Here is a 26,613-nt window from a genome sequence, read left to right as displayed (position 1 = left end):
TAGGATGACAAAGTAGACAATTAGTGGATAACAACAAATCTTGCTTGACAACGATATATTGATCTATACCTAAATGGCGCCTTTACAGTATTAAAGAAGTTCTTATCCATAAAATGTGTCTACTTTGTTCAGCAATATGGTATTTGTTTTAGACCTGCAACACTTCAGGCTTTCCTCCTACATCAAGCAGATAGGTTGTGATATAACTGGAAATATTCTGAAGGGCCAAATCGTTGTTCATCTACTGGCTGTATAAATTAACATGTATGACTGTCATGTATTCACAGGGTTGTATCAACAGAGTCCTGGAATGCCAGCATTAATGTAATGTACTGCAGCCACCTACTTGCAACAACTTTTAAAGTTTGAGATTTATTACTTTTGAAACGTCATCAACAGCCACATTATCACTCAAAAGTAGTGTAAAGCCCATTTCTGGTGTCCCCCGCCGTGATATTGCTGGAATATTGCTAGAAGTGGCGTAAAAAATACTCACTCAAAAGTAAATGACTTTACTTTTAATTGCTATCTTGATTCCCTTGAAAACATGACAGTTTTGTCATGTTTGCCAATTTCATCTTGAAGGCTTTTGACCTGATGTTGCTTTCCCTAACAAAGATTGTAGTATGTTTTAATGTACATAACTACCATATGAATCGTATAACAAAGGAAGAATATGTCTTGTTCTTTTTCCCTTTCATGCCGGCAGGAATGGATCAAGATCTCACATTGTATTGATGATCAACCACAATTGTCCATGATTAGTTGACTTTTTTTTTATCAAGTATTAGTTATCTTTCAACAACAAAAACAACATAAGACATGTAATTGTTGAAAAATCTGAGGTTTACTTTAATTCAACTTGGTTACTGTACAAAATAGACATTAACAGATGCACCACTAGCCACACCTCCGCAGTGGATCTACCAAAAACACTGACAGAAGCAACATCTATAACCACATGCCCTCCAGAACATCCTCAGGCTGCTTGCACTGACATTCCCCAGTTCAAATTGTGTGGTCTTTCAAAGGGTCATGAGTTTTATTAATCTAGATTGGTTTTGAGTTATTCCACACTGCAGGACTATAATCTTGGTAAATCTGGGATATGAAGCCACTCGCAGATCCTGTCCAGGGGATTTCTACAACACTAGACCATTGGGACACTCGGGCCCACCAAGGTAACTAGTACTATCCAACAACTGAAGATACAATGCTTGCCCACATGGAGCCCTATCCTGAGTAAATGTATCCACATTGTGGATGGTGAAGATGGTGTGGATGACCCCACACAACTGACAGAAGGGTGCACACATCTTTCAGGAGGGTCATGCTGAAACAACACGAAGAGATAATTTGTTGCTTATTAGGCTGGACTAATGAATATTGTACTAAAGAAAAGTGCTACACAGGCTTCATGAATTTTACTTTTAGAAATGAAAGCATTGCATGTAGGTGAGTTTTTTCTGAGACCACATACCAGTATATAGAAACTATTTTGCACTACAAAAACAGCAGCATGAGCTGCATGAAATAGAACATCATAGCTCAAAACATGACGGACGTTGCAGCTAAAAGTTTGAATACAAAACTGACATGTAATATAAGTAAGTTTACCGGTAGTTAGTACAAAAATGATAAAACGGTAACATAACAATATGAATATTAATTTTATATTTTTTATTACATGTTTGAATCCTTATATATCGTGTAGTTGTCCGATTTTCGATCACGAACGTTGATGCTACTAAATTTTGTTTATCCGACATACTTGTTACTCCGACATAATTATATGCAACCATCGATGTCGGATTAACGGGACTTGAATGTATATCTATTTTCATCATAAATGATACTGTATTTGACCCTACTACTTTCATTTGGTGTATCTCCCACGACAGGTTTGTGCAGATTTGCACTTATATTCATATTGATAATCAGTGCTACAAATTGACAATTAATTATGACAATTTTTTCTGTCAGGAAACTAATGAGATGCCAACACTCTTTATTAACCAGAGGCTTAGAAATAACCCAGTTCACAAAAATTGTGTGTGCACTAGTGCAAATAGCACACCAGTGTATTGTAACATCATCCGGACGGCATTTGTCATTCAAATCTTATTGTGACCTTAGGTCGAAATGACCTTACACTAGAAACAATGTCAAAGACAAAGATTATTGACATCATTGCAATTGTGGTTTTCTAAGATGGTGCTTTTACCCGTTCATTTTTTCTAAAAGGAGCTATTGGGCAAAGAAATCATTACACTATCACGTGTATCATACTGGTTTTACGCAACTCGTGTAAGAATAACCCCTGCTTGGGAAATACAAGAATTCTGAAACTCTTTTCGTTAAATTAGTATGACCACGGACATATATACGTCTTTGGTATGACACACATGCTTGTATAAAAGTCTCTATTATCAATATGAAGTTTCACAAATTATAAACATGGAAATACTAAGTCTATAATTGTTTTATTATATAATAGAAAGACAACAGCAGATTCAACATATCAAACTATTTTAGCTACAATAATGTTAGGAGGTTCCAAGAAGCATCTGATTGTTTTGGGAATACCACTTGTGGGTAAATCTCATTCTAAGTTTCTTAACTCAAGTCAATACCATAAATTATCAAATACCCATCAATGATAGGAGGCATTTTGCATATGCGATAGAGCCAACATGGAGACGGTCATATCACCAGGGGTGTAATAACCAGACCCATATCATGCCCCCTGCCGGGCTGATATGGCTTGTCAATGCATTTTGAATGGGCAATCAATATCAGCCCAGGTGGTAAGGATTTAGAGTTATGTCCCATGGTGAGGTGTCTGCTCGGCTAGCTTTCCCGTGACAATGTCTTCCAAAAAAAAGTGATTTTTTTTCTTTCTGTTTTTCACAGACATATACAGAATTTATAGTTGTTTTTTATGAATGGATACATTTTACAATTTGATGTTATGGTATATGATAAAAAGGCTGATGTGGGGTATGATATGAAAACTGCCATAAAATAACGTCTAATATGTGTTTCTGTCAAATAACATGTGACCTCATCTTGGCGAGTAATATGGCAATAAACTTAATGCCAAGTTATCCATATCAGAAATACCACCTACCGTATTCGACGTAATAAGTGCCCCGCTCTAATTAGCGCCCATGGTGATATTTGCTGATATATTGGCTGGTGAACAATTCCAATTATCACATCACCCCTTCCGATTGATCAATGTACACAAGACTTATTTATTTGTATATAATATGCACTTGTGTGTTATATGCACCCTTAATTGTGGGCAATTAAATTCTGGAAAATATATCTGTCATGTATATACACACAGATTTTTCTTTTGTATCATTTCAGGCTGTCAGCAGAAACCACTCAATTTACGATCTTTTCTCTCTCACCAAAATTATATTCTAATAAGGGCCCCCTATTTCTAATTTTGAGAGTGCCCAGGGCACTTATTACGTCGAATACGGTATATCAAGCACAATTTAGTAACAGTCTGGACCAGACAAAACTGTCACTGAAAACACAGGCAACAATCTATTCTATCAGAGTTAGGTCATCTCAAATCAACCCAGTAAAAGAGCCTAATATTGCTGGGATGGGAAACTTGGGTGCTCGGGCCTGTTGGTTCTGAGTAGGATCCGGGTACTCACATGACTACCTGGACCCGGGGTTAGTCATGTGATATATTGTTTCAATACAATAACAATAAAAGTCACTTATGGATGCATTTCTTACTGGTTATGCATGCATTGTTTCTGACTTTTATACATTTGAGTAAAGATATAACTTCAATCGACTTCAGTGTATGCATAATCTGATCGTTTTAAATAGCATTTGCCAGGGCTTCAGGTAAAACAATTCCCAGTTGGCCATGATGTACCAACTCTTGAGACCTACAGTGGGTACCTGTGTAGTGATGGGTAATAGGGGTTGAGTACCTGGGTTGTAAACTCGTCCCAGCCCGAGAGCCTAACCACCCAATTTAGTCTGCTCTGTCAACAAACATGAGGTGCTAGGGTCCTATTCTGACCCAGACTCCTCAAAGAAACTCCAGTCACTAGTCCTAATGCCCGAGAGTCTTGTAAAGTTCTCTTCTGTCTAGTAAGCTCAGATAACAACAGCCCATTTAACGCTAAAATCTACTGAAAATATGTAAAGAACCATGTTCGGGCTACCGACTCAAAAGCTTTTGGCACAGGCTGAGTTTAAAGTTTAATCCCTGTCAACCCTGGCCGAGTGTAAGGTTTCATTCCTGTCAACCCTGGCCGAGTTTAAGATTTCATCCCTGTCAACCCTGGCCGAGTTTAAGGTTTCATCCCTGTCAACCCTGGCCGAGTTTAAGGTTTCATTCCTGTCAACCCTGGCCGAGTTTAAGGTTTCATCCCTGTCAACCCTGGCCGAGTGTAAGGTTTCATTCCTGTCAACCCTGGCCGAGTTTAAGATTTCATCCCTGTCAAACCTGGCCGAGTGTAAGGTTTCATTCCTGTCAACCCTGGCCGAGTTTAAGATTTCATCCCTGTCAACCCTGGCCGAGTTTAAGGTTTCATCCCTGTCAACCCTGGCCGAGTGTAAGGTTTCATTCCTGTCAACCCTGGCCGAGTTTAAGATTTCATCCCTGTCAACCCTGGCCGAGTGTAAGGTTTCATTCCTGTCAACCCTGGCCGAGTTTAAGGTTTCATCCCTGTCAACCCTGGCCGAGTGTAAGGTTTCATTCCTGTCAACCCTGGCCGAGTTTAAGATTTCATCCCTGTCAACCCTGGCCGAGTGTAAGGTTTCATTCCTGTCAACCCTGGCCGAGTTTAAGATTTCATCCCTGTCAACCCTGGCCGAGTTTAAGGTTTCATCCCTGTCAACCCTGGCCGAGTGTAAGGTTTCATCCCTGTCAACCCTGGCCGAGTTTAAGGTTTCATCCCTGTCAACCCAGTATGGATGGCTGGACAAGCAACTCCTGTGGTCTTGATGTTTCGGTTTACTGAATGAAACATCACCAGACATCAATTCATCATTGCAGCAAAAGATTATACAAGAAAAACTAAATTTGTGAGTAGGGTTTATTTAAGTAAATTGTGAAATATCATCAACCATATTAATCACATGTCATAACCATATGTCCTCTAAACCATGTTTTTATGTATCTACACAGTATCTGGTTATCCATATGCACTAAAACACAACTGTCAGCTGCTGTCACTGGCAAAAACAAACCCTTTCAACAGTTTGATATAGCTGCAGATATAAACCTGTTCTATGACAATTAATCATTTGACACATCTCAACTACTGGGGTCAAATACATTGTTACACTCTGTTACACATATGTATATATATATAGTCTGCACTTATAGCCACTAGCCTGAAACCTGTGTCAAGTAAAGTTTCATATGTCTAGCAAGATCAGCTTGTACTAGTCCATATAGTTAGACTAAAATCTACCGAAAATAACGCCAAAATACATATTCAGGGCTAGAAGACTCAACAGCTCTTGGCACAGACTATATATGCTGAATGTTGAATTCACCATACTTATTAAAACACTAAAACTGACAACACCATTACACATTCAAAGCCTTGTATACAAGGTTGCTGAGCACAGCTCAGAGTAACAACAATAACAAGTTTGATCAAAAATCGAAACCATGTAACCATGGCAACCAGAAGATTTGGCTCTTACTGCAATGCTGATTTCCTGAAGATCTTTCCCAATATCAGATCTATACTCCGGATATTTACATCAACGATTTGATGACCCATTGGTAACAATATTTACATGCTGGTTAGGGATTGACAATGTGCTCCTGACAACTGATAATGAATAATACAAGACATGGCACACTATATGAAAATATCATATGTATGTGATTCTTTTTTTCCCAATCTATATCATATCATGCCTGTGGGTCATTCAAATATATATCACATCTTGAATTATATGGAATAGAATATAAGAAAAAATGACATGATAATGTTGAAAAAACCAAGTAAATACTGCAGTATGTAATGTCTTGATAAATGTTTAGCAAATATGTTTCTAAATATGACAGAAATTTTAGGCACATATTACACACTGTCAATACAAAAACAACAGAAATTAAGAATTGAATGTTTTCGTTAAGGTAGACACGTGGTTTCAGCGCAGCCAAAACAAGTTGACATTCAAATCTAGCACTATATTCTAACCATCATCAAAGCATATCAGTCAGTTAGTGAGTGAGTGAATATGGTTTTCGCTGCTTTTAGCATATTCCAGCACTATCACAGCAGGGACACCTGAAATGTGCTTCACACATTGTACCCATTTGGGGAATCAAACCCGGGGCGTCAGTGTGACGAACAAACGCTTTAACCACTAGCTACCCCACTGCCCCATAAGCATATCAATAAATACTTAAAGAAGATTGGTTTGCAATAAGCAGGATTAGTCACAGTAAACACTGCAACAAACACAAAAACACACAATAAAGTGTATAAGGAAGCCTTGTTATCACTGTGTTGGTCAAATCTACAAAGACATATGGTGGTTGAGATGTACACATCCATGTCAAACAATTTGTAAAAGTAAAAAATGAAATCAATGACAGAGGTACCATTCCTGGCATTCACAGGATGAAGATCATTCATAAGGTTGTTCCTAACCATTGGACACCACCAATTCTTAGTCAGGGCTTGTGATTGTAACTTGATTGTGCTGAAATAGACAGTATGACAGCAAGCATAAAAACTCCTGTAAAGAGGAAAGTCACATTTTTATCACTTCACATTTTTTACAAACGTAAGCAACAAGGGGGCTTGCATCTTCTCAAGAAAGCTACACTGTATCTTGAATACACTTGATACATGCTCAGCCGCATCACTTATTCACAAATATCAGCTGAAAATGATCAATAAAATTCCTTACGTATCTTTATGCATCAAATCAAATCCAGTTAAACTCTGTTAATCTGGATAATCTTTCCAGTGAATAATCTGGATTATCAGATTTATGGATTATGAATCATTGTTTTAGTGCGTGAGTGCTGTACGATGCTTTTAGCAGTAGTCCAGCAATATCGAGGTGCGTGACACTAGAAAAGGGCTTCACGCATTGCACCCATGTGAGGAATCGAACCCGAAGGCGCAATCAGCAAATACTTTAACGTTAAACCACTAGCTTACTCCATTGTTACGGAGTGAAGACATTTGTGTATATGTAGATGTTTAGTTTCTGTGGAGGGTGGACTTTCTGGATGAAGATTAACAGAGTTTCACTGAACCACTGATCTCACAGAAATGTCTTAAATCTGTGCCCCGCCCATTGCTCCAGTAAGATCTGCCTCATAGTCGCTGTCGACCCCGACTTCTTCCTCCATGGTGTCCTGTCGACCCTGCCAGGACATGTTGGAGCGTCGCCGTGGTGACACCCCTTCCTCCGATGTTCGGGAAGGACTGTATGGACTTTGCTCACTCTCAATTAGGTCATTAGGTGAGTAAGGTGGTGGAGGATCTGCTGAAATGATTATCAATGATATATGAAAAGTTAATATGAGCAGGTTTTATATCGTTTTTAGCAGAATTGCACTGATAGCAAAGCAGAGGACATTGACTCAACAGGCGCTAGAAATGGGCTTCACACATTGTACCCATGTGGGGAAACAAACCTGGAACGTATGCCATTTAGGCGCGATTGACTTTAACTTGAAAGTGAGCAAATAGATTTAACACAGATTAAGCAGTATTCCAGTTATAGCAGGGAGGAGAACACCAAAAATGGACCTCACACATATGCAAACCAGAAGTGAGTAGGAAACACCTTAACCACTGTCTACTCCACACCATTCAACTTGCAAGACATAAACTTTCATACAATCAGATATTTGTTATGGAGTGAACAAGACTGAATAACTGAACGTTGTTCCATGTCAGCAAGATTCCAGCTATACCACCACAACCTGTAACAATATGGTCTGTTATCACCACAGCCTGTAACAATATGGTTTGTTATCACCACAGCCTGTAACAATATGGTCTGTTTTCATCACAGCCTGTAACAATATGGTCTGTTATCACCACAGCCTGTAACAATATGGCCTGTTATCACCACAGCCTGTAACAATAGGGTCTGTTATCACCACAACCTGTAACAATATGGTCTGTTATCACCACAGCCTGTAACAATAGGGTCTGTTATCACCACAGCCTGTAACAATAGGGTCTGTTTTCATCACAGCCTGTAACAATAGGGTCTGTTATCACCACAGCCTGTAATAGGGTCTGTTATCACCACAGCCTGTAACTATAGGGTCTGTTATCACCACAGCCTGTAACAATAGGGTCTGTTATCACCACAGCCTGTAACAATAGGGTCTGTTTTCATCACAGCCTGTAACAATATGGTCTGTTATCACCACAGCCTGTAACAATAGAGTCTGTAATCACCACAGCCTGTAACATGGTGTCTGTTTTCATCACAGCCTGTAACAATATGGTCTGTTATCACCACAGCCTGTAACAATATGGTCTGTAATCACCACAGCCTGTAACATGGTGTCTGTTTTCATCACAGCCTGTAACAATATGGTCTGTTATCACCACAGCCTGTAACAATAGAGTCTGTAATCACCACAGCCTGTAACATGGTGTCTGTTTTCATCACAGCCTGTAACAATAGGGTCTGTTATCACCACAGCCTGTAACAATAGAGTCTGTAATCACCACAGCCTGTAACAATAGGGTCTGTTATCACCACAGCCTGTAACAATATGGTCTGTAATCACCACAGCCTGTAACATGGTGTCTGTTTTCATCACAGCCTGTAACAATATGGTCTGTTATCACCACAGCCTGTAACAATAGAGTCTGTAATCACCACAGCCTGTAACAATATGGTCTGTAATCACCACAGCCTGTAACATGGTGTCTGTTTTCATCACAGCCTGTAACAATATGGTCTGTTATCACCACAGCCTGTAACAATAGAGTCTGTAATCACCACAGCCTGTAACATGGTGTCTGTTTTCATCACAGCCTGTAACAATAGGGTCCGGGCAAACAATTTGTAGTCCACACTTTTGTCACCAGCTCTTTAGACATTCATAGGTCTAAGGATACTGGCAAACCTTTCTACTCAGCAATATTCCAGCTATGAATAATGGCAGTCTGTCAATAAAAGAGTCTTAACCAGACAATCCACATTGACACAATGGGGAACAGTCCATGCCCTCAGGGTTCGATGAAACTGATTCAGCAAAGAAGAAGAGAGATGACATATAGCTGACATATCGCCACTTACCATAATTCTGCTGTTGAGGTGAATGGAAGTTGTGTGACTGGCGACGACACTGGCGGATCTTCTCCTTGGCTTCCTGTACGTAAAACTTGGTAGTCCCGGACCCTAGGAACACATAAACAGCAGATTGGTAATTCTCAACTCCAACATACGTTTGATAATTTCAGTTACACTTAACCATCCGGTCTGTTGTTTACCGCCACACTCAGCTATATTCCAGCTATATGACGTTGGCCTATATAATTAAGTCTGGACCAGACAATCCAGTGAGTGATATCGTGAATGTCGGGGTATGTTGACACGCTACAAGCCAAGTCATCGACCCTGACCAACCGATCCATTTGGCCGCCTCTTACGACCAGCATGGGTTGCTGGGACCTATTCCACTCCGGCAGTCCCAGGAGTTGAGAAGTGTGAATATACCAAATACTGTTTCAGGACCTTGACACCAACATTACAGCCATATATAAACTATCAGTAAAGGAGAACCGACCAGACAAACCCATGGTGGGCTGAACCCGCAGTGACCAACATGTTGAATTAAATATCATAAAGACATCTAAACACATTCCAACACAAAGCGGGGCGGTCTGGTAGCCTAGTGGTTAAAGCATTCGCTCGTCACGCCGAAGACCCGGGTTCGAATCCCGACATGGGTACAATGTGTGAAGCCCATTTCTGGTGTCCCCCGCCGTGATATTGCTGGAATATTGCTAAGAGCGGCGTAAAACCAAACTCACTCACTCACTCACTCCAACACAAAGCAATAACATTCCCCTCCACCTTGATTGGGTTAATTCCAATAGGTAAGCCAAAACCTAATCTGTCCAAAAGTGTTCAAGGCAAACGGCAGTGGTCTGTACATAATCAAGTCTGGTCCAGTAACCAGTGGTTGACAGCATGAGCCATGTCCCATGCTGTGGAGGTACAACACACAATGACCTCAGTCTCTAAGTCTGACCACCAACATAGTCACCTCTGATAAGGATTGGGAGCCTATTCCAACATACAGGGTTCCCCTTCTGCAGATGGTGCCGAATTTCTTACTCAAGGATTTGAACATGGCTTTTAACATCATTTTCAGCAGATTTTAGGATTAGGTTAAAAGAACCTGCATCATCATTAAGTCTGCCTCACGTTTCATTTTTATTTCAATTTTGAAAAAAACCCAAAAAAATCCTAACAATATAGCACACAGCTACTTCCTTTTACATGCGCACTGCGTTACTGCGCATCTCGTGTTATGGTCATGGCGGCAATAGGAGTTTGTAAGCTTGATTACATAGGGAGGCCCTTTCCCAGGTTGATGGTATACAACTGCTTATTTGGTAACATACTAGTTTGAACAAGCAAAAAAACCCTTAAAAAACACCACCTGCCTGCACTATGTTTTCAAAAGCCATTGCCTGAGAACTAATTCTTTTATTTTTTTAGCCTTATTTATGGACTTTTATTAGCTGTGCTTGGTAGAATGGACAGAATTTGACTAGACTTGGGTTTCAGAGTAGCAGCAAGAGTTGAAGACTGCTCAAGAGATAAGGTCATGGGAGCTGACTCCAGCACTTGTGGCAACTGTGAACAGGATCTCCATCTCACCTGTGTATTTGATGTCTCCCAGATCTTGGCCATGTACATCAGGCAGTTGGTGGGCTATTTGCTACAAACAAAGTTTCTATTACAGCAAAATGTCTTCATTTCAAACAGTTGTTTGCCACACTTCTAATTGTGTCTTTAATTATGGTTGTCATAACATGCACAGTGCAGACATCTAACATGTCTAACTGAAATACTGTTCAAAGTGGGGTTGAATGAAACATACAACAGTTCTTTTTGTCATTTCCATGACAAGATGACAGCAGCAAATATATGGTAATGTCAACATAATTCTCAATGTTATTGTTGATTTCATAGGCAGATCCAGGAATTTGAAAATGGTGGGGTGCACGTATGTGACTATGGAGGGTGAAGTTAACATGTCTGAAAAGGGGGAAGGTGGCACCCACTCTGAATCTGCCAGAGGAGTTCATAATGGTTTAGAAAACAATCACAATGCCGATATAACCGAGCTACTGTTCAAAACGACATTCAACGAAACGTACTAAAGTCCTACAGTTCTTGTAGCTAAATCAGCTAAATAAGTGATGAGCTGAAACAACACATGTATCATCTCTTGAAATTCAATACATCTGTTCTTGTTGTTTGTTGTTCAATGCCACACTCAGCAATATTCAAGCTATGACGGTGGTCTGTACATAATCGAGTCTGGACCAGACAATCCGGTGATTGACATCATGAGCATCGATCTGCTAAACTGGGATACAATGACATGCATCAACCACGTCTTTGAGCTTGACCCACGATCCTGTTAGTCGTCTCCTACAACAAGCCTCTTTTGACAAGGATGGGTTGCTGAAGATCTATTCTAACCCGGATCTTCATGGGTCTCAATACATGATGAAACGTAACATGTCAAAACACATGTGTTTCTTGTCATATTGCTATCTGAGGGATCTTGAAATAGCATGAAGAAAAAAAACAAAGTCACAGCCATACATACAATCATGAGCTCAATGGTTCTACTTACAGATTGTGCATCGAATATCACAGAACACTTTTTGGAAAAATCACAATAAGCATCAGACACTTTCAGCAGTCCCTCTTTGATTCGGATCAGTTTGACTGCTTCATTTTCATGCACTCTATCAGCAACTGCAACAGAAGTTTTTAAAACTCAGCACTGATTTATGAATACAGTCCCGTTAATCGGACACTTGTTAATCCGACAATCAGCTTTATCCTACACTAATGATGGAAACAGAAAACATCAGTGCTGTTTAGACTTGTTAATCCACCAGTCTCACTCAGACTCTAGACACACCTGATTTGAAACAGATTGCTGAAATCATTCATAATCAGCTGTACTAATTTGACATCGTGATCAGCTTAATCAGTGGTAGAAACTAACAGTTTTTGTCCACTAGTCCTTATAATGACAACATAGAGCAAAACCCTTAAAAATGACAAATTTCTACAAGTCCTTATGATACCTTAACTGTTGGGCAGTTTGGCAAGGACTACAGGACGAGTGCCAATTTCTAAGGCTGTTAATCCATGGTCATCTGAACGTATGTACACAGCCCCGTGTTTTGATGGGAGATGGGACAACTAGTGGCTGCAAATTCCAACCAAACAGGATTATTCACCACAAAAACTGTCACCCAGACACATAAACATGTTTTAATCATGTTGATGTGATAAATGCAAAGGAGTAAAGAGCAGTGAGTGAATAATTGCTCTATTTTAGTCAAAATATGGAAATGTTATACTTGCAATATCATTGTCGAGTGAGTGAGTATGGTTTTATGCCACTTTTAGCAATATTCCAGCAATATCACAGCGGTTGACACCAGAAATGGGCTTCTCACATTGTACCCATTTGGGGAATCAAACCTGGGTCTTCGGCGTGACGATCTAACACATTAACCAAAAGGCTGACCGACCGCCCCCAATATCATTGTCAATGAACACGATGAATGAATGAAGGAATAAAGAAGGAATAAAAATTCCCTTTTTGACTATTTTCCTACAAAGTACATGTATCGTTCTGATGAAGCATGTAGTTTCATAAGTTTCGAACTAAAGCGTTGATAATACTTAATTTTGTTTATTCGACATACTCATTGACACACCAACATAATCATATGCATTCAACCATGACGAATTAACAGGACATAATGGGACATAACGGGACCTAACAGGACATGAAGGGACATAACGGGACCTAACAGGACATGAAGGGACATAATGGGACATAACAGGACATGAAGGGACATAATAGGACATAACGGGACATAATGGGACATAACAGGACATGAAGGCACATAACGGGACATAACAGGACATGAAGGGACATAACAGGACATAATGGGACATAACAGGACATGAAAGGACATGAAGGGACATAACAGGACATGAAGGCACATAACGGGACAAAATGGGACATGAAGGGACATAATGGGACATAATAGGACATAACGGGACATAACGGGACATAACGGGACATGAAGGGACATAATGTGACATAATGTGACATGAAGGGACATAACAGGACATAATGTGACATAATGTGACATAACGGGACATGAAGGGACATAACAGGACATGAAGGGACATAACCATGGCTCATGATAACAGGACATGAAGGGACATAATGGGACATAACAGGACATAATTGGACTGTAAACGAGGATAACTCTTTTCTTGGGGGACTCATGGCATTGGACTTCTTAAATACTTTCACTGTGACAGACCTCTATCAATAGTGACATTGATAAAAACATAAAAGAGAAGAATAAACCCAGCACAGAACATGGATTCCCAGCGTTAGAAATTGGCAGTAGTCCTGTAGTCCTTGCCAAACTGCCTATAGTTAAGGTATCATAAGGACTAGTAGAAATTTGACATTTCCAAGGGTTTTGCTATCTGTTATTATTATAAGGACTAATGGACTAAAAATGTTAGTTTCTACCGCAGAATACTAATGCAAGTGCACTGACGTAACATTGACGTTCATTGAGTGAGGTATTTTGGATGCAACCCAGTCTTTCAGTCATGTACTGGTAGTCAGTCTCATATAGAGCGGCAACCAGGAGATGTTTAGTAATATTTTGATGAAGCCAGAGAACCGAGGGGCTCACAGGTCAAGAAGTCAATCACCATCAATTGATCCTGGCAGACCAGGAGATAACCTATGTTAATTAATTATCCACTCAGAACAATCAACTTCTGTATGCTTTCAAAGCACAAACAAAACTTTTTTTATTTATACATGCTTTATTTTTACCTTGAGCGAAACAGTGCATATATAAGTCTGTGCCATAAACTTCTGACTCTACCAGCCCAAATAAGGTTCTTAGCCACATTTTCGGGAGATTTAGTGTCATGAAATAGACCTGTATTATTAGCGGAGTTTACTAGACCGAACAGATTTTATGAGACTCAGGCTTTGGATTTGTTTCTGAAGATGCCCAAGTCGAAGACTGATATATGTGCTAAACATGGTGGCAGAAGAAACTGCACACTTTGCCTCCTGTCACACACACCTACTCCTGGGGCAAGAGTTTCTGTGCTCTCATCATCTTGTCAAGAGTCCAGAAACTTGTTTTCTGTGTGAAAGGTAAACTGCCCAGTTTCAGCTGAGCCTACTGTCGAGCAGCATCCTTCCCTGTGGGTACGTGCTGCAGGAGATTCTCATCCTAACCAACAACTCATTGTTACAGCTTACCTTCCACCTGAGCTAAGTCTTTGGCTCTTTCAGCTTGAGATAACCTTCCTTCCAAACTCTGTAGCTCAGCAGATGTTGCTTTCTAAAAACAGGTATGGCAATGAATTGTTTGAAAGGCATTACTTAGAAGTTAACGGATGACAAAGTGGACACAATGTATGGATAACAACTTCTTTAATACTGTACAGGCGACGTTAGGTACAGATACTTATACTGTTGTCAAGCAGGTTGGCCTTGATTGACGTTTCAGTATTGATCCTTATACTGTTGTCAAGGAGCCTTGCCTTGATTGACAATGTTTCAGGATTGATCCTTATGCTGTTGTCAAGCAGCTTTGCCTTGATTGACAATGTTTCAGTATTGATCCTTATACCGTTGTCAAACAGGCTGGCCTTGCTTGACAACGTATCAGTATGGATACTTATACTGTTGTCAAGCACCCTTGCCTTGCTTGATAACGGTATAAGGATCTGAACTGAAACGTTACCTTTACAGTAAATAAAGAAGTCATTATCCATACATTGTGTCTACTTTGTCAAGTATTGTATTACTGACACACTTCACCCAAGACGAGTTTGAAATACTTTTTCCACTTTTGCGATATTTAGGTTGGTAACACAAGTAAAAATATTGATCTTGCCTTAAACACATAAAAGAACAACATTTCTGCAATTGTTTCTGAGCAGGTGAGATAAGGAATTGGCTATATGAAATAAAACTGCATTTCATGGCATAACAATATGGTATCAATTAGGGGTGAAACTATACAGCAAGGCCACGGTGGATAGGTGATGATATGATACGTATAGCAATACACATATTTAAGTCAAATCGAATGGAAACTTTTTGACAATAAATATTTCAGAGCAGGTTCAAAAGGAAAAGCTAGCTGTAGACACATGTTTGTAATGGCTATTTTAGTAGTGAACTTGAAACACTAATTCCAATACATTTTCCTATATCTGACGGATTAAGATGCCAGGGGTCATTAAACGAGTAGAAAGTAATTCATTTCAGCAAGTGTATGTCTTATATCGATACAGAGAAAGACGTATAGTGTATTGTATCTTCACATGAAAACTCCCGATGCACTGGTGCATCGATGCATCATTTCACCCCTAGTGTCAATAGTGTTGACGTATGCCTGTTACAAGAAGTTGTGTCAACAATGACCCACTTCCCATTGCCTACCTTGAAGGCCTTCTTTAATTCTTTCCTAATCTTCACCTCACGCTGCTCACACGAAGCCTGGGAGAGAGGCATGTATATTTACTACAAACTGGACACGACAACACAGGAAAACGGTACTGCTTATGAAATAGAAAATACCGTATTCGACGTAATAAGCGCTCAGGGAGCTCTCAAAATTAGAAATAGGGGGCTCTTATTAGAATATTATTTTGGTGGAAAAAACAGAGTTGAAAGATAAGTTTCATGGTTTATGCTGACAGTCTGAACTGTTTACATACGACAGATATATTTCCCCTGAATTTAATTGCCCATAATTAAGGGTGCATATAAGACACGAGTGCGTATTATACACGATTCAATAAGCGTTATGTACACTGATCAATCGGAAGGGGTGCTAATTGGGATTGTTCACTTGCCAATATATAAGCAAATATCCCCGTGGGCGCTTATTATGTTGAATACGGTACTGCTTCTAGTACATTTCAATACCTTCTGACTCTCAGTGCCTACCAGTGCTGAAACAACTACTGCTTTTTTACTCATCATATTATTTGATCTGAATTGGTTACATCACAATATTTATCCTGATGATACGTCTGCCAAAAACTTATCAGTAAGACCATAAGTAGAATACTTCAAAAGAAATGGGCTTACCATTCCACTGACACTAATAACAATTGGGAAAGCAGTTAAATATACACAAAATATTTTTTGAACGCAGACATGCGTGCTGACCAAATGTAAATGTGCACACTATGAGTACTGCAGACCTGACAAACATGGCGATACAATATATTCAGATACCGGTAATGTTTTGAAGAACAGACACAAATATAAAAATGTCTTTTATATTTGTTGTTCTCCTACCTTCCAACCAATCCAGGGTCTGTTTCACAAAGTGATATTAGTTCTATGACAATAATAAACCTAGTATGGGAGATACGATCATCTTAGGCTTAGGGACCCAGACTTTACAAAAAAGAATACATCTTGAAGGCAAGAAATAAATTACAACAGACGTAACTTACAAAGTTGGTTTTGGCATGGGCAACATGCTTCTCTCCCTCCAGGACCATCTCATACATATGTTTGTACTCCTTGATGTGCTCTGCAAAATAGGTCATTTCACATCTTATTGATTGTTGGCTTGTTGCTTAACACAGCACTCAGCAATATTCCAGCTATATCACTATAGTCTGTATACAAACAAGTCTGGACAAGACACATCATGGACTTTCATCTCTGTGATTGGGATTGGATGACGTGCATCAACCAAGTCAGCGAGCCTGACCACCCGATCCTCTTAGTCGCCTCTTGCAACAAGCCTGGGTTGCTGATTACAAATTCTAATCCGGATCTTCCCAATTTCATATTTTAATATCATTCAGGTTCCGTAAGAACATTTGCATAGACACAACTCATCAAACAGTATATAATTACGAGAATATTCTCTTGTCTGCTTCTGACTGTTTTCACTGTGTGAATGGTTATTTCAAGATTAGCTATACTAATCTCATACTCACAATTAACTTTGTTTTTTGTTTGTTTGTTGTTTAACGCCGCACTCAGCAATATTCCAGCTATATGACGGTGGCCTGTAAAATAATCGAGTCTGGACCAGACACTCCAGTGATTGACATCATGAGCATCAATCCACGCAATTGGGATCGATGACATGTATCAATGAAGTCAGCGAGCCTGACCACCCGATCCAATTAGTCGCCTTTTACGGCAAGTATGGGTTGCTGAAGACCTATTCTACCCCGGATCTTCACAGGTCTGACAATTAACACTATCAAATGTAATTAATATGAAATTAACATACAGGATGCAATAGATAACACTTAACATGCTCACGTTTATAGATATTGTCATAAAAATAAGATCTGTTTAACACATTGAGGTCGCCTCCTTTCCCTTTAACCAAGACCTCAAATTTGTGGTGTTGACCGCTTGTGTATTGTGGTGATGCTATATGTGTGTCATGCCTGCAACATGTCATGCAATAGTGAAAATAGGCCCCACTAGATACCCTTTTAGGTCAAATAGTAAGATTAAAATCTACTGAAAATAATGCCCAACTACACTAGATTTGAAAATATTTGGCAAGGACTTCACACCTGCCATTTGTAAACAGTAAGCAACATTACAAACTCCAAACCTCTCTGGCATTGCTTATAATAAATGGTACACTGATGAAAGGAGCTTGTGTGCACAAAAAACATGTAGGTTCAATGGAAAAGATGATTTTTGGAGATAAAGACTCGGTTGACCACATTATGTACAATGATGTAAATACATTTCTTGAAGTTTTTCAGGAATTGTTCTTGACATTTCCCAGAAAACAAGTAGGGAAGGAAATTAACCAAGAATGTCTTCTCGCCTGAAGAGTAATAACATAATATAGCAATACCCCGACAATGTTTGAAAATCTACAAGCCCTTTAAATACTCTCACATTAACAAAACTGGTCCAAACCAGTGCTAATTTCCATCCCTGATGATGTCGATGATATTGTTAGGGTAATACTTTAGGCGCAAACATTGAGAGCTGGAATGGAAAAAGGCTGCAACAAATGGTAAATGTTTGGAAAATGTGTACCCACCAATAAATTCTCGTTGTACTTCTGTCCATACTAGATTGAGTTCAGCCAGCTGGTTGGCCACATCCTGACAAAACAAAATGGCGCATTGTGACCATGAGGGAAGAGACCCAAGTTGGATGGAAGTCTAACTATCCAAGGTATTACTAGATGTCAGAACCCAGCGATCCCTCAGGTATCCAAGGTATTACAAGATGTCAGAACCCAGCGATCCCTCGGGTATCCAAGGTATTACTAGATGTCAGAACCCAGCGATCCCTCGGGTATCCAAGGTATTACTGATGTCAGAACCCAGCGATCCCTCAGTTATATTTTGGCAATGATGTAATAGAGGTTTGTATTTTAAGAATCATCAAACAATAGTTATCATTGTTATTAGTTCAAAGAATACCTTTAATACATCTGGAGTAATCCCCCCTTCCCTTCTCCATGTTCTCCAATATTCTTCATCTAGTTAAACGGCTCAATTTAGCAACATAAAACATGCATCAATGCAATCTATTATTGAAAAATGCAACCCAATATTTATGTCGACATGTATAAGTGCATTTCCAAAATATTCATATTTGAGAATTTGACTACCTCTAACTTGTCCACACATCAATCTTTGAACACAGTCAATATCGCAATATGTGTAATTCATGACACATTACACAGTCATTATAAATCTGAGATTTTGCTTATTTAGACTAGTTTATGCGTCTGTGTTTCAACTTTAATAAATTAATGGTACCAGGGTGCAACCTGGTTTATTCTGGTGCAACCTGGTTTAGTCTGGTGCAACCAGCTTTTCATGTCAACATGCACCTGGTGCAGCTCAACTCCAGTTCCTTAAATCGAGACCCCCCATATTCTGCATCTAGGTGTAGATGTTGGAAAGAAGTGGGGTATCCCACCTGGCACATGCACAAGAGGCTTGGGAAGGGAGATATTATTATTGGCACAACTAATCATGGATGGTTGACAGTGAAGAGGACTTCTGTTGAAAATCTAAAGATTTTATGATCTAATGACAGTATACAAGATTTACTGCTCTGGAGTAATCGACGTTTTGTATTCAGAAGAATTATGTGTATATACTGACAAAAAACTTTTTACAGCAGGGTTGGTTGGGTCCCCAAAACAAAGGCTCTTTCTCATTGAAGTCTGAAAGTGACTGTGATCACTCATCACCGAGTAATTCACAGACATGGTGATGCAGATGCTTTGTTCAGTATTCCAGAGATATCCCGGCATGTCAGCTTGATGCAAGCCCAAAGTAATGCAGGTCTTAGATGTTTACAACTTAAGTGAAACTCACGAGCACGGGTATGGTGCTGACAAACCTGGAAACATAATCAGGGAGAACTGGGATTTGAACCATGAACATAGGTTCCTGGCATGCCCAAGGGATGCAACTCTGCACAGTGAATAGTAGTGCCTAAGACGACATGGCCAGTGGTGCCCCAAGTTGCCTCACAACAAAAGCATCCAAGGGAGCCATGTTTTTCTCCAGCATGATGTCACTGGATTGCAAATGCTGCCTACCTGTATAGCACGATTGTCTTCATGTGCAGCCCACTTCAGGAGATCTTGTGAAGCTACAACAAAACATGTCATTCTCAAATTGGTTCATCATTGATAAGTAATTGTTTGCTAAAAGTCAAGTTAAACTACAATCATTAAGTAATGTTGAAACCTGGCCTCTTACTTTTCCGGTAATATTTACTATTAACACAAATGTGATATCAGACAATCTGGACAAAGATAACTCGTGATTGTCATGTATAAAATGCGAATAATGACCACGATGACTACAAACTTACGGTATGCTTAGGACCCGTGAAGATCTGGGGTAGAATACGTCTTCAGCAACCCATGATTGCCGTAACAGGTGACTATGCTTGTCGAAAGAGGCGACTAACGGGATCGGGTGGCCAGGCTCGCTGACTTGGTCGATGCATGTCATCGTATCCCGATTGCTGGGATCGATGCTCATATGTCCATCACTGGATTGTCTGGTCCAGACTCGAATGACATAATGAGCATCGATCTATGTAATTGTGGTACAATGACATGCATCAACCAAGTCGGCGAGTCTGACCATCCAATCCCGTTGGCGCCTCTTATAAACAGAATGGGTTGCTGAGTAGCAGTTCTAACCCGGATCTCCATGGGTGGTGATGTCTACACAGTGTCTAGGGCTTTGAGGGTGTACCTACCAGCTGACTGGGCATTCATGAAAGCCTTGGCTGTATTCCGCATGTCCTTCACCTCAGATATGAGCACATTCAGGTCAGCATGACCTCCATTCAGAGAAAGCAACTTAACACTACTCCTGAAAATAAACAAACAAAGAATAATTTGATAATGTATTTATCATTGTCTACAGCAACATTTTCCAACACTGATTTGTTAAAGCATCTTCAGTCTACTACCCTTTACAACATAAACGTGCAAAGGTGTTTTGGTAAAGTATGCAGCATACATGTCCTAATACCAATCAAGCTGATACTAGCCCTGTTAGTTAGATACTTCACTTGTGTTCACAAATATTTCCATAATACTAACTATCCCTCATTTCTTAAAACTTGAAAATTGGTATTAAAGCCCTTTCTCATTTCTAGTGATATACACATCTTCCCGAGGCAAGTGAGTCAACTGACTTTAAAAGTCCAGTTTCCACCCCTGCCGAACTGACTATTACGAGTTATGTCCCTTCTATGCCTCTCCTATGGACCAATCAGATTCCACCTCTCGTATCACTTGCATTTGCTTCAAACAAAATGGCGGTGCCTAGTAAAGATGATCTGATCGATAATCAAGATCTGTTCTGTGATAAAACGGGTCTTACATCGGGAAGCACATCAAATCACATTAGCACCTTGATTAAAAACATGAAAAGATTTGAGAAATATGTGTTGGCAAGGAGTTGGCGGTGCACATGCTTTGCAAATCCTGCAATCAGCCAAAATCACAGTTTAAGAACAGCATTATGATTTCATTGCATGATTTTTTGATTGGACTATGCATAAGACTCATTAGTCCAACCAAAATGTAACTCAATAATACCAGCCTTGTTAGGCAAGGGGGGAAACTGGACGTCTATAGTCCGTTAACTCTCTTGCCTCGGGCAGATGTGATAGACAAGGCTCATTTCCATGTTTGCCAAAAATTAAACATTACTCCAAGGTATTCAGAACCGTTGTATAATGATCAAGAATTTCAATTTCAGGAACTCTTACCATGTGCTTACAGATCTATACCTCGTTTTCCAAAGCCATTGTTAGAATACCGACCAATGAGAATGGTAGATTAATCACTGTGGTATAATACATAAATTGTCATAACCTGATAACCACAATTTTGAAAATTAAAGATTTGAGGCCCTTAGACTAAACATTTACAACACAAAACCCAAGGACCACCTCCAGGCCTTATTTTGTAATGGTAAACAAAATACCCCGGTAAACAAAATACACAACTACAAAAGAAAATAACCACAACTACCAAACCAGTGGGGAAAGTTTAAATAATTCTGCACATACTCTTTTATACCAGTTGAGTAATGCCTTATAAAAGAAGGGCTCATGCTATTTTTATAGAAAAGGGGGAAGAAAAAATAATAATTTAAATTTTATTCCACATGTGTAAAATTTAGAGTTGGCGGATCCCTTAACCAGGTAATACAAAAACATTGCCTAAATATTGTTATATGATGCCAAGAAATTAATTATGCCAATGACACCTGGAGCTCAACATATGAGCATGATTAGTGCGCAATGTGGAAACAAATGACAGACAACAGAAAGTTAAACCTAGCATAAATAGGCAAATAAATAGATTTGCCTGCATGTGTGTGCGTGGCTGCTTTTCACTAGTCCGAAGTAATGTGTGTTTTTCATGTGCTAGCTCACTGAGATACCATGCTGCAGTTTAACATAAATAGCCCACTCAGAAACATGCCTGAAACATAATTCTCTAAATCATACCCATGAACGAATATAAAAAATAAAGAAACACATAGGATGATATTATTTACAAAACATGTTACATACTCATTAAAGAGTTTGTATGAAGACCATCGAAGGGACGCTTGAATCCTTATTGATAATTCGGCCACAGCATCCATATTCTATTTATTGACATTTCTATCAGCAGGATTAGAAGTTAGACAAGAAACACAGTTAAAGTTTGGAATGTCCACATGCCCATGATTTTCAAGCTCAAAGTTTCCAGGCAAACTAGGATATCCTTATCAGGCTTATTCATCCACAATTAATGTAATGCATCCATGGTTTTAGACCATGATCAAAGCCCTGCCATCACTAAAAGATGCAGTTGAAGAGGGTGAGAGTATTTGTGAAAAAACATATACCCATCTCAGTCTCAACTTAAAGAGAGTCACATGGTCACTGAGTCATGTATTGGTCTGAGTGTCTACCTTGACTTTCAGAAGTTCTGTAAATAACTGCTGAACAATGATATGAGAGTCTTATCATGCTGAGGGTCAGTGTACGCACTGAGTTAAATACATGATCTTCATCACCCCCAAACACAGTGTAACTTTAAATAACAGTAGTTTTTCAACATACTGACGGTGGAAAAAGGATTACAAAAATTAACCCAACATTACCATCACAACCTGCTGTACAAAATACATCTATCCCATTCAGCATGTTCTGAATTTACTATGAAAACACATGATTGTTCAGGCCAGAAATGTTCTCAAGTTGTAGTACTTGTCTCACACTTCACTGTACCCTGCCTGACAGATGAAGGACTGCGAGTCTGGACCAGACAATCCGGGGATTGATGTCAGGAGCATCCATCTAGGCAATTGCGGCATGATGACATGCATCAACCAAGTCACTGAACCTGACCACTCGATCCTGTTAGCCACCTGTCACGACAAGCATAGTCGCCTCTTACGGCAAGCATGGGTTGATGAAGACCTATCCTTAGCCAGGCCTGTGTGGGTACCTAGGGTTTCATTTTCCACCGTGGATTACTCAAATATACATGATGTAAGAAACTAAAACTCTACCTATATTGAAACATGCACTGGCTGGCAACCAAGTATAGCCAAGGACCAGTTGTTGCCAATATTCTTTTCCAACATCACAACCTCTTTTCATGTTGCACATATTCCAAAGACCATGAGCAAAATTAGCTCGTCAGGAAATGTTAGCACTACACTAGAGGTGTCCCAATATGCCTACTACACCATCTCCTCAAAATCATAATCATGTACATAATACTTGAGTATGTTGAATCACGATACAATACCTATTGTATAACACAATTGGCACCAATTATGTTGAAATTTTCCATGCTCATGACAAGACAATTGTTTAATTTAAGTTTGTCCCATTTGGATTATGTAATGGGATTTCACATTTGTAATGTAATAGCTGGTACAGTACACCCCTGCTGGAATGTTTGATTGTCTTTATTTCCTCAAATACTGAAGATTACAATTTTATGTATGTTAACACCAGTAACAACTCAGGAACAGATTTTAAACCCATCTGTGACGTCGTTCTATTGTTGGAACGCTTCATTACTTTTCAAGTATGGAGAGTTGTTTGTCAACAATCCATTATCTTGAACCAACACTTGAATGAATTTCCTCTTGAAATAGACGGAACTATTTTCTACATTCATTGACAAGTAAATAATTTCAATTTCTTTCCGAAAACATGTGTTGCCAGCGGGGTTCGAACCCGCATCGTTTGATTTGAGAACATGTAATTGTCAACCTCAGCTATGGCGGCACATAAAGGAATCGTGTGAAATTAACTATAAACTGTTTTCATAATTTTGCATGATGCTTAAAAGCTCAAAATGATATGTATATAATATTGTGTTAGAGCAGGTTACCTACAACAATGTTCATATTCATAGCAATCAGATAAACCTTTGACGAGAAATACAAATCAGGTAATATATATATATATATACTTGTTCTGGGCTCTATATTTCCTATTATTCCTGTCAGCATGTATTGACAATATGGCAGCGATTGATAAATACTAGTTTAGGACCCAACGAAATTAAGAAGAGCTGTGTACTATGCACTGTAAATGTCAGCTCGCGATGGAGCTTGGCGCACATGCAACAACGGCAGAGAACACACTCCTTGTGTATCATGCAAGGGCGACTCACGCAATATAAACACAGACAACAAAGAGTTCTGGTTTATTTGTCTTTTCCACAACAGAATATTTTGTCAAAGTGTAAAAGTAGGGATGAGTTTTAAATAGGGTAATATCCTCGTAACTCTCAATTCCTTAAGAATAATGGGCCTCTGCTCCATTATTTTGAAGGAATGGAGAGTTACTCGGCCATTCCCCGCTACGTACATGTACAGTAGTTACAAAACGTTTGCTTGTTGGTTTGTTGTTTAACGCCGCACTCAGCAATATTCCAGCTATATGACGGCGGTTAATAATTGAGTTTGGACCAGACAATCCAGTGTTTGACATCATAAGCATCAATCCACGCAATAGGGATACCACGACATGCATCAACCAAGTCCGCGTGTCTGACCACCCCATCCCATTAGCCACCTCTTACGACAAGCATAGTCACCTTTTACGGCAAGTATGGGGATCTTCACATGTGACGAGAAGACATATCTCTATTAATAGATATTTTGAGAGTAATAACATGCATTACTTTCCCATCCTGAAGGGAAGGTAATCAATATACCCTCCAAGCATAAAGGACAATATAACATCGTATTCATTTGACCACATGTTTTCAAAGTCATTATCATCAATACGATGAATGCTGCAGCACCAAGGAGTCACTGTGTGTACTGCTCAGTGCTCAGATTCCCACATGTCCTGTATGGATACACGAATATAACAGATCTGAGATATGTGTATCTGGACATCAAGTGTTATGTTTTACAATCCATTGACGTGATTGCGTAAATTTTTCAAATGTGGTCTTATCGCCATAATACTAGAAAGAGTCGTTCAAATTCTGACATGATTAGCAAATCACCTGTCACAACAGGTATTCTAAACGTCATCTCAAAAGCGACCGGAGTATGTCAACAATGTCCATCGTCCTTCCTACATGAGAATTCCAACAAAGCATTACCCTGAAAACAAACAACCATAGGAAGACTACCACATGGATGAAATACATATTTATATATACCTTCTAACAGCTCTTGCAGCCTTGTCCATATTATCTGTTCTGGTGAAAGCAGAGAAGTCAATGTATTGTTCGACAATCAAAACAAACACCGACCACTTTACTGTCTTTTCCGAGAATCTTCTGGAAGTGGGCAAAAAATAACACTCGTTTTGGTTTTCAATTCAAATGGGCATATGTGATAAGAGCGTTTTTATTCCAATACACCCCAGACAGCCAAAAATATCTAAATGGACATTTTAAGAACCAAATTATGCTTCCGTGCAGACGAATCCTTACTAATTTGTTAACAGGAAGCGTCCTTCTGTTAAAGCGCCCTCTAGTGTCTGAAAACGAGCACCTGCCGACAGCAATGATCGACAACTCTGTTGTTCCCTAGATTCTCCGTGGCAAGCTTCATAAGTCTTTAAGAAAAGCCTGTTGTTTGATGTGTCCACAATCGCTGGGGCAGTTCATGCTGAAAAATATCCAAAGATATACAGTACACTCTGTGTAACCCGTCACTGCTCGGGGCCGAGGGAAATGTCGGATTAGATTGTTCTCAATGATTCACTCAGTTTGTCTGAAATCCAGACTATCACTTAATTAAGGAAATAATTAAAGATTAACCCTCGTGTTTGACCAATCATGAACAGTTAATTTGTCAAATGTAGATTATCCTTGTTAAGCTTTAATTGAATATTTATTGAATATTGTTTACTAAATACATGTACAAATCCCTCACGACTACAATTGAGTGTTTATTGAAGGTTGTTTACTAAATACGTGTTCAAATCCTCCACGACTACAATTGAGTGTTTATTGAATATTGTTTACTAAATACATGTACGAATCCCCCACGGCTACAATTGAGTGTTTATTGAAGGTTGTTTACTAAATACGTGTACAAATCCCCCACGGCTACCATTGAGTGTTTATTGAAGGTCGTTGGTCTTGTTTTGATGTCGGATTACAGAGCGTGGATTTGCTCATGGGGGCCACAAGACACTGTCCCCCTTAAAGTTAGCTTCGTAATGATAAGAATCCACTGAGCATAAATGGAGCCTTTCCGAGTAAGTCAGGCAGGGTGTGACCATTTGTTCGGATCTGCGTGATTTGC

General features: G+C 39.4%; 1 protein-coding gene across 3 annotated transcripts; it reads right to left on the bottom strand.

The window, feature by feature from the left end:
• Positions 1-1,070: 1,070 nt before the first annotated feature.
• LOC139466716 (uncharacterized) lies at positions 1,071-25,811 on the bottom strand. 3 transcript variants are annotated; one of them, XM_071248361.1, is made up of 12 exons: positions 25,518-25,811; positions 20,567-20,682; positions 19,893-19,945; positions 18,369-18,432; positions 16,792-16,871; positions 15,764-15,820; positions 14,573-14,654; positions 11,873-11,997; positions 10,885-10,945; positions 9,292-9,393; positions 7,289-7,509; positions 1,071-6,711 (listed from the first exon to the last, which is right to left on the bottom strand). In XM_071248361.1, exons 1-11 carry the CDS (start codon positions 25,544-25,546, stop codon positions 7,298-7,300), a joined length of 981 nt encoding a protein of 326 aa, XP_071104462.1. In that variant the 5' UTR covers positions 25,547-25,811; the 3' UTR covers positions 1,071-6,711; positions 7,289-7,297. The 3 variants fall into 3 exon arrangements, with proteins under 3 accessions (XP_071104462.1, XP_071104461.1, XP_071104463.1); XM_071248360.1 differs by having other exon boundaries at positions 1,071-7,509; XM_071248362.1 differs by having other exon boundaries at positions 1,071-7,506.
• Positions 25,812-26,613: the final 802 nt, after the last annotated feature.

The sequence above is a fragment of the Haliotis cracherodii genome, unplaced genomic scaffold, assembly GCF_022045235.1.
Source record: "Haliotis cracherodii isolate W230 unplaced genomic scaffold, xgHalCrac1.p SCAF_19, whole genome shotgun sequence".
In the NCBI taxonomy this organism is placed as follows: domain Eukaryota; kingdom Metazoa; phylum Mollusca; class Gastropoda; order Lepetellida; family Haliotidae; genus Haliotis; species Haliotis cracherodii.
Note: the sequence above shows the minus strand (reverse complement) of the source record. Positions and strands in the feature narration are given on the sequence as shown.

What these genes read in the sequence shown, in the direction of transcription:
- LOC139466716 (XM_071248360.1), bottom strand. Translation starts at nt 25,546, where the DNA reads ATGGACAAGGCTGCAAGAGCTGTTAGAAG. An exon ending in AAGACAATCGTGCTATACAG is followed by an intron (nt 18,433 to 19,892) that starts GTAGGCAGCATT and finishes TTGTTTTGTCAG; the next exon opens with GATGTGGCCAACCAGCTGGC. An exon ending in GGGAGACATCAAATACACAG is followed by an intron (nt 9,394 to 10,884) that starts GTGAGATGGAGA and finishes ATGTGTTCCTAG; the next exon opens with GGTCCGGGACTACCAAGTTT.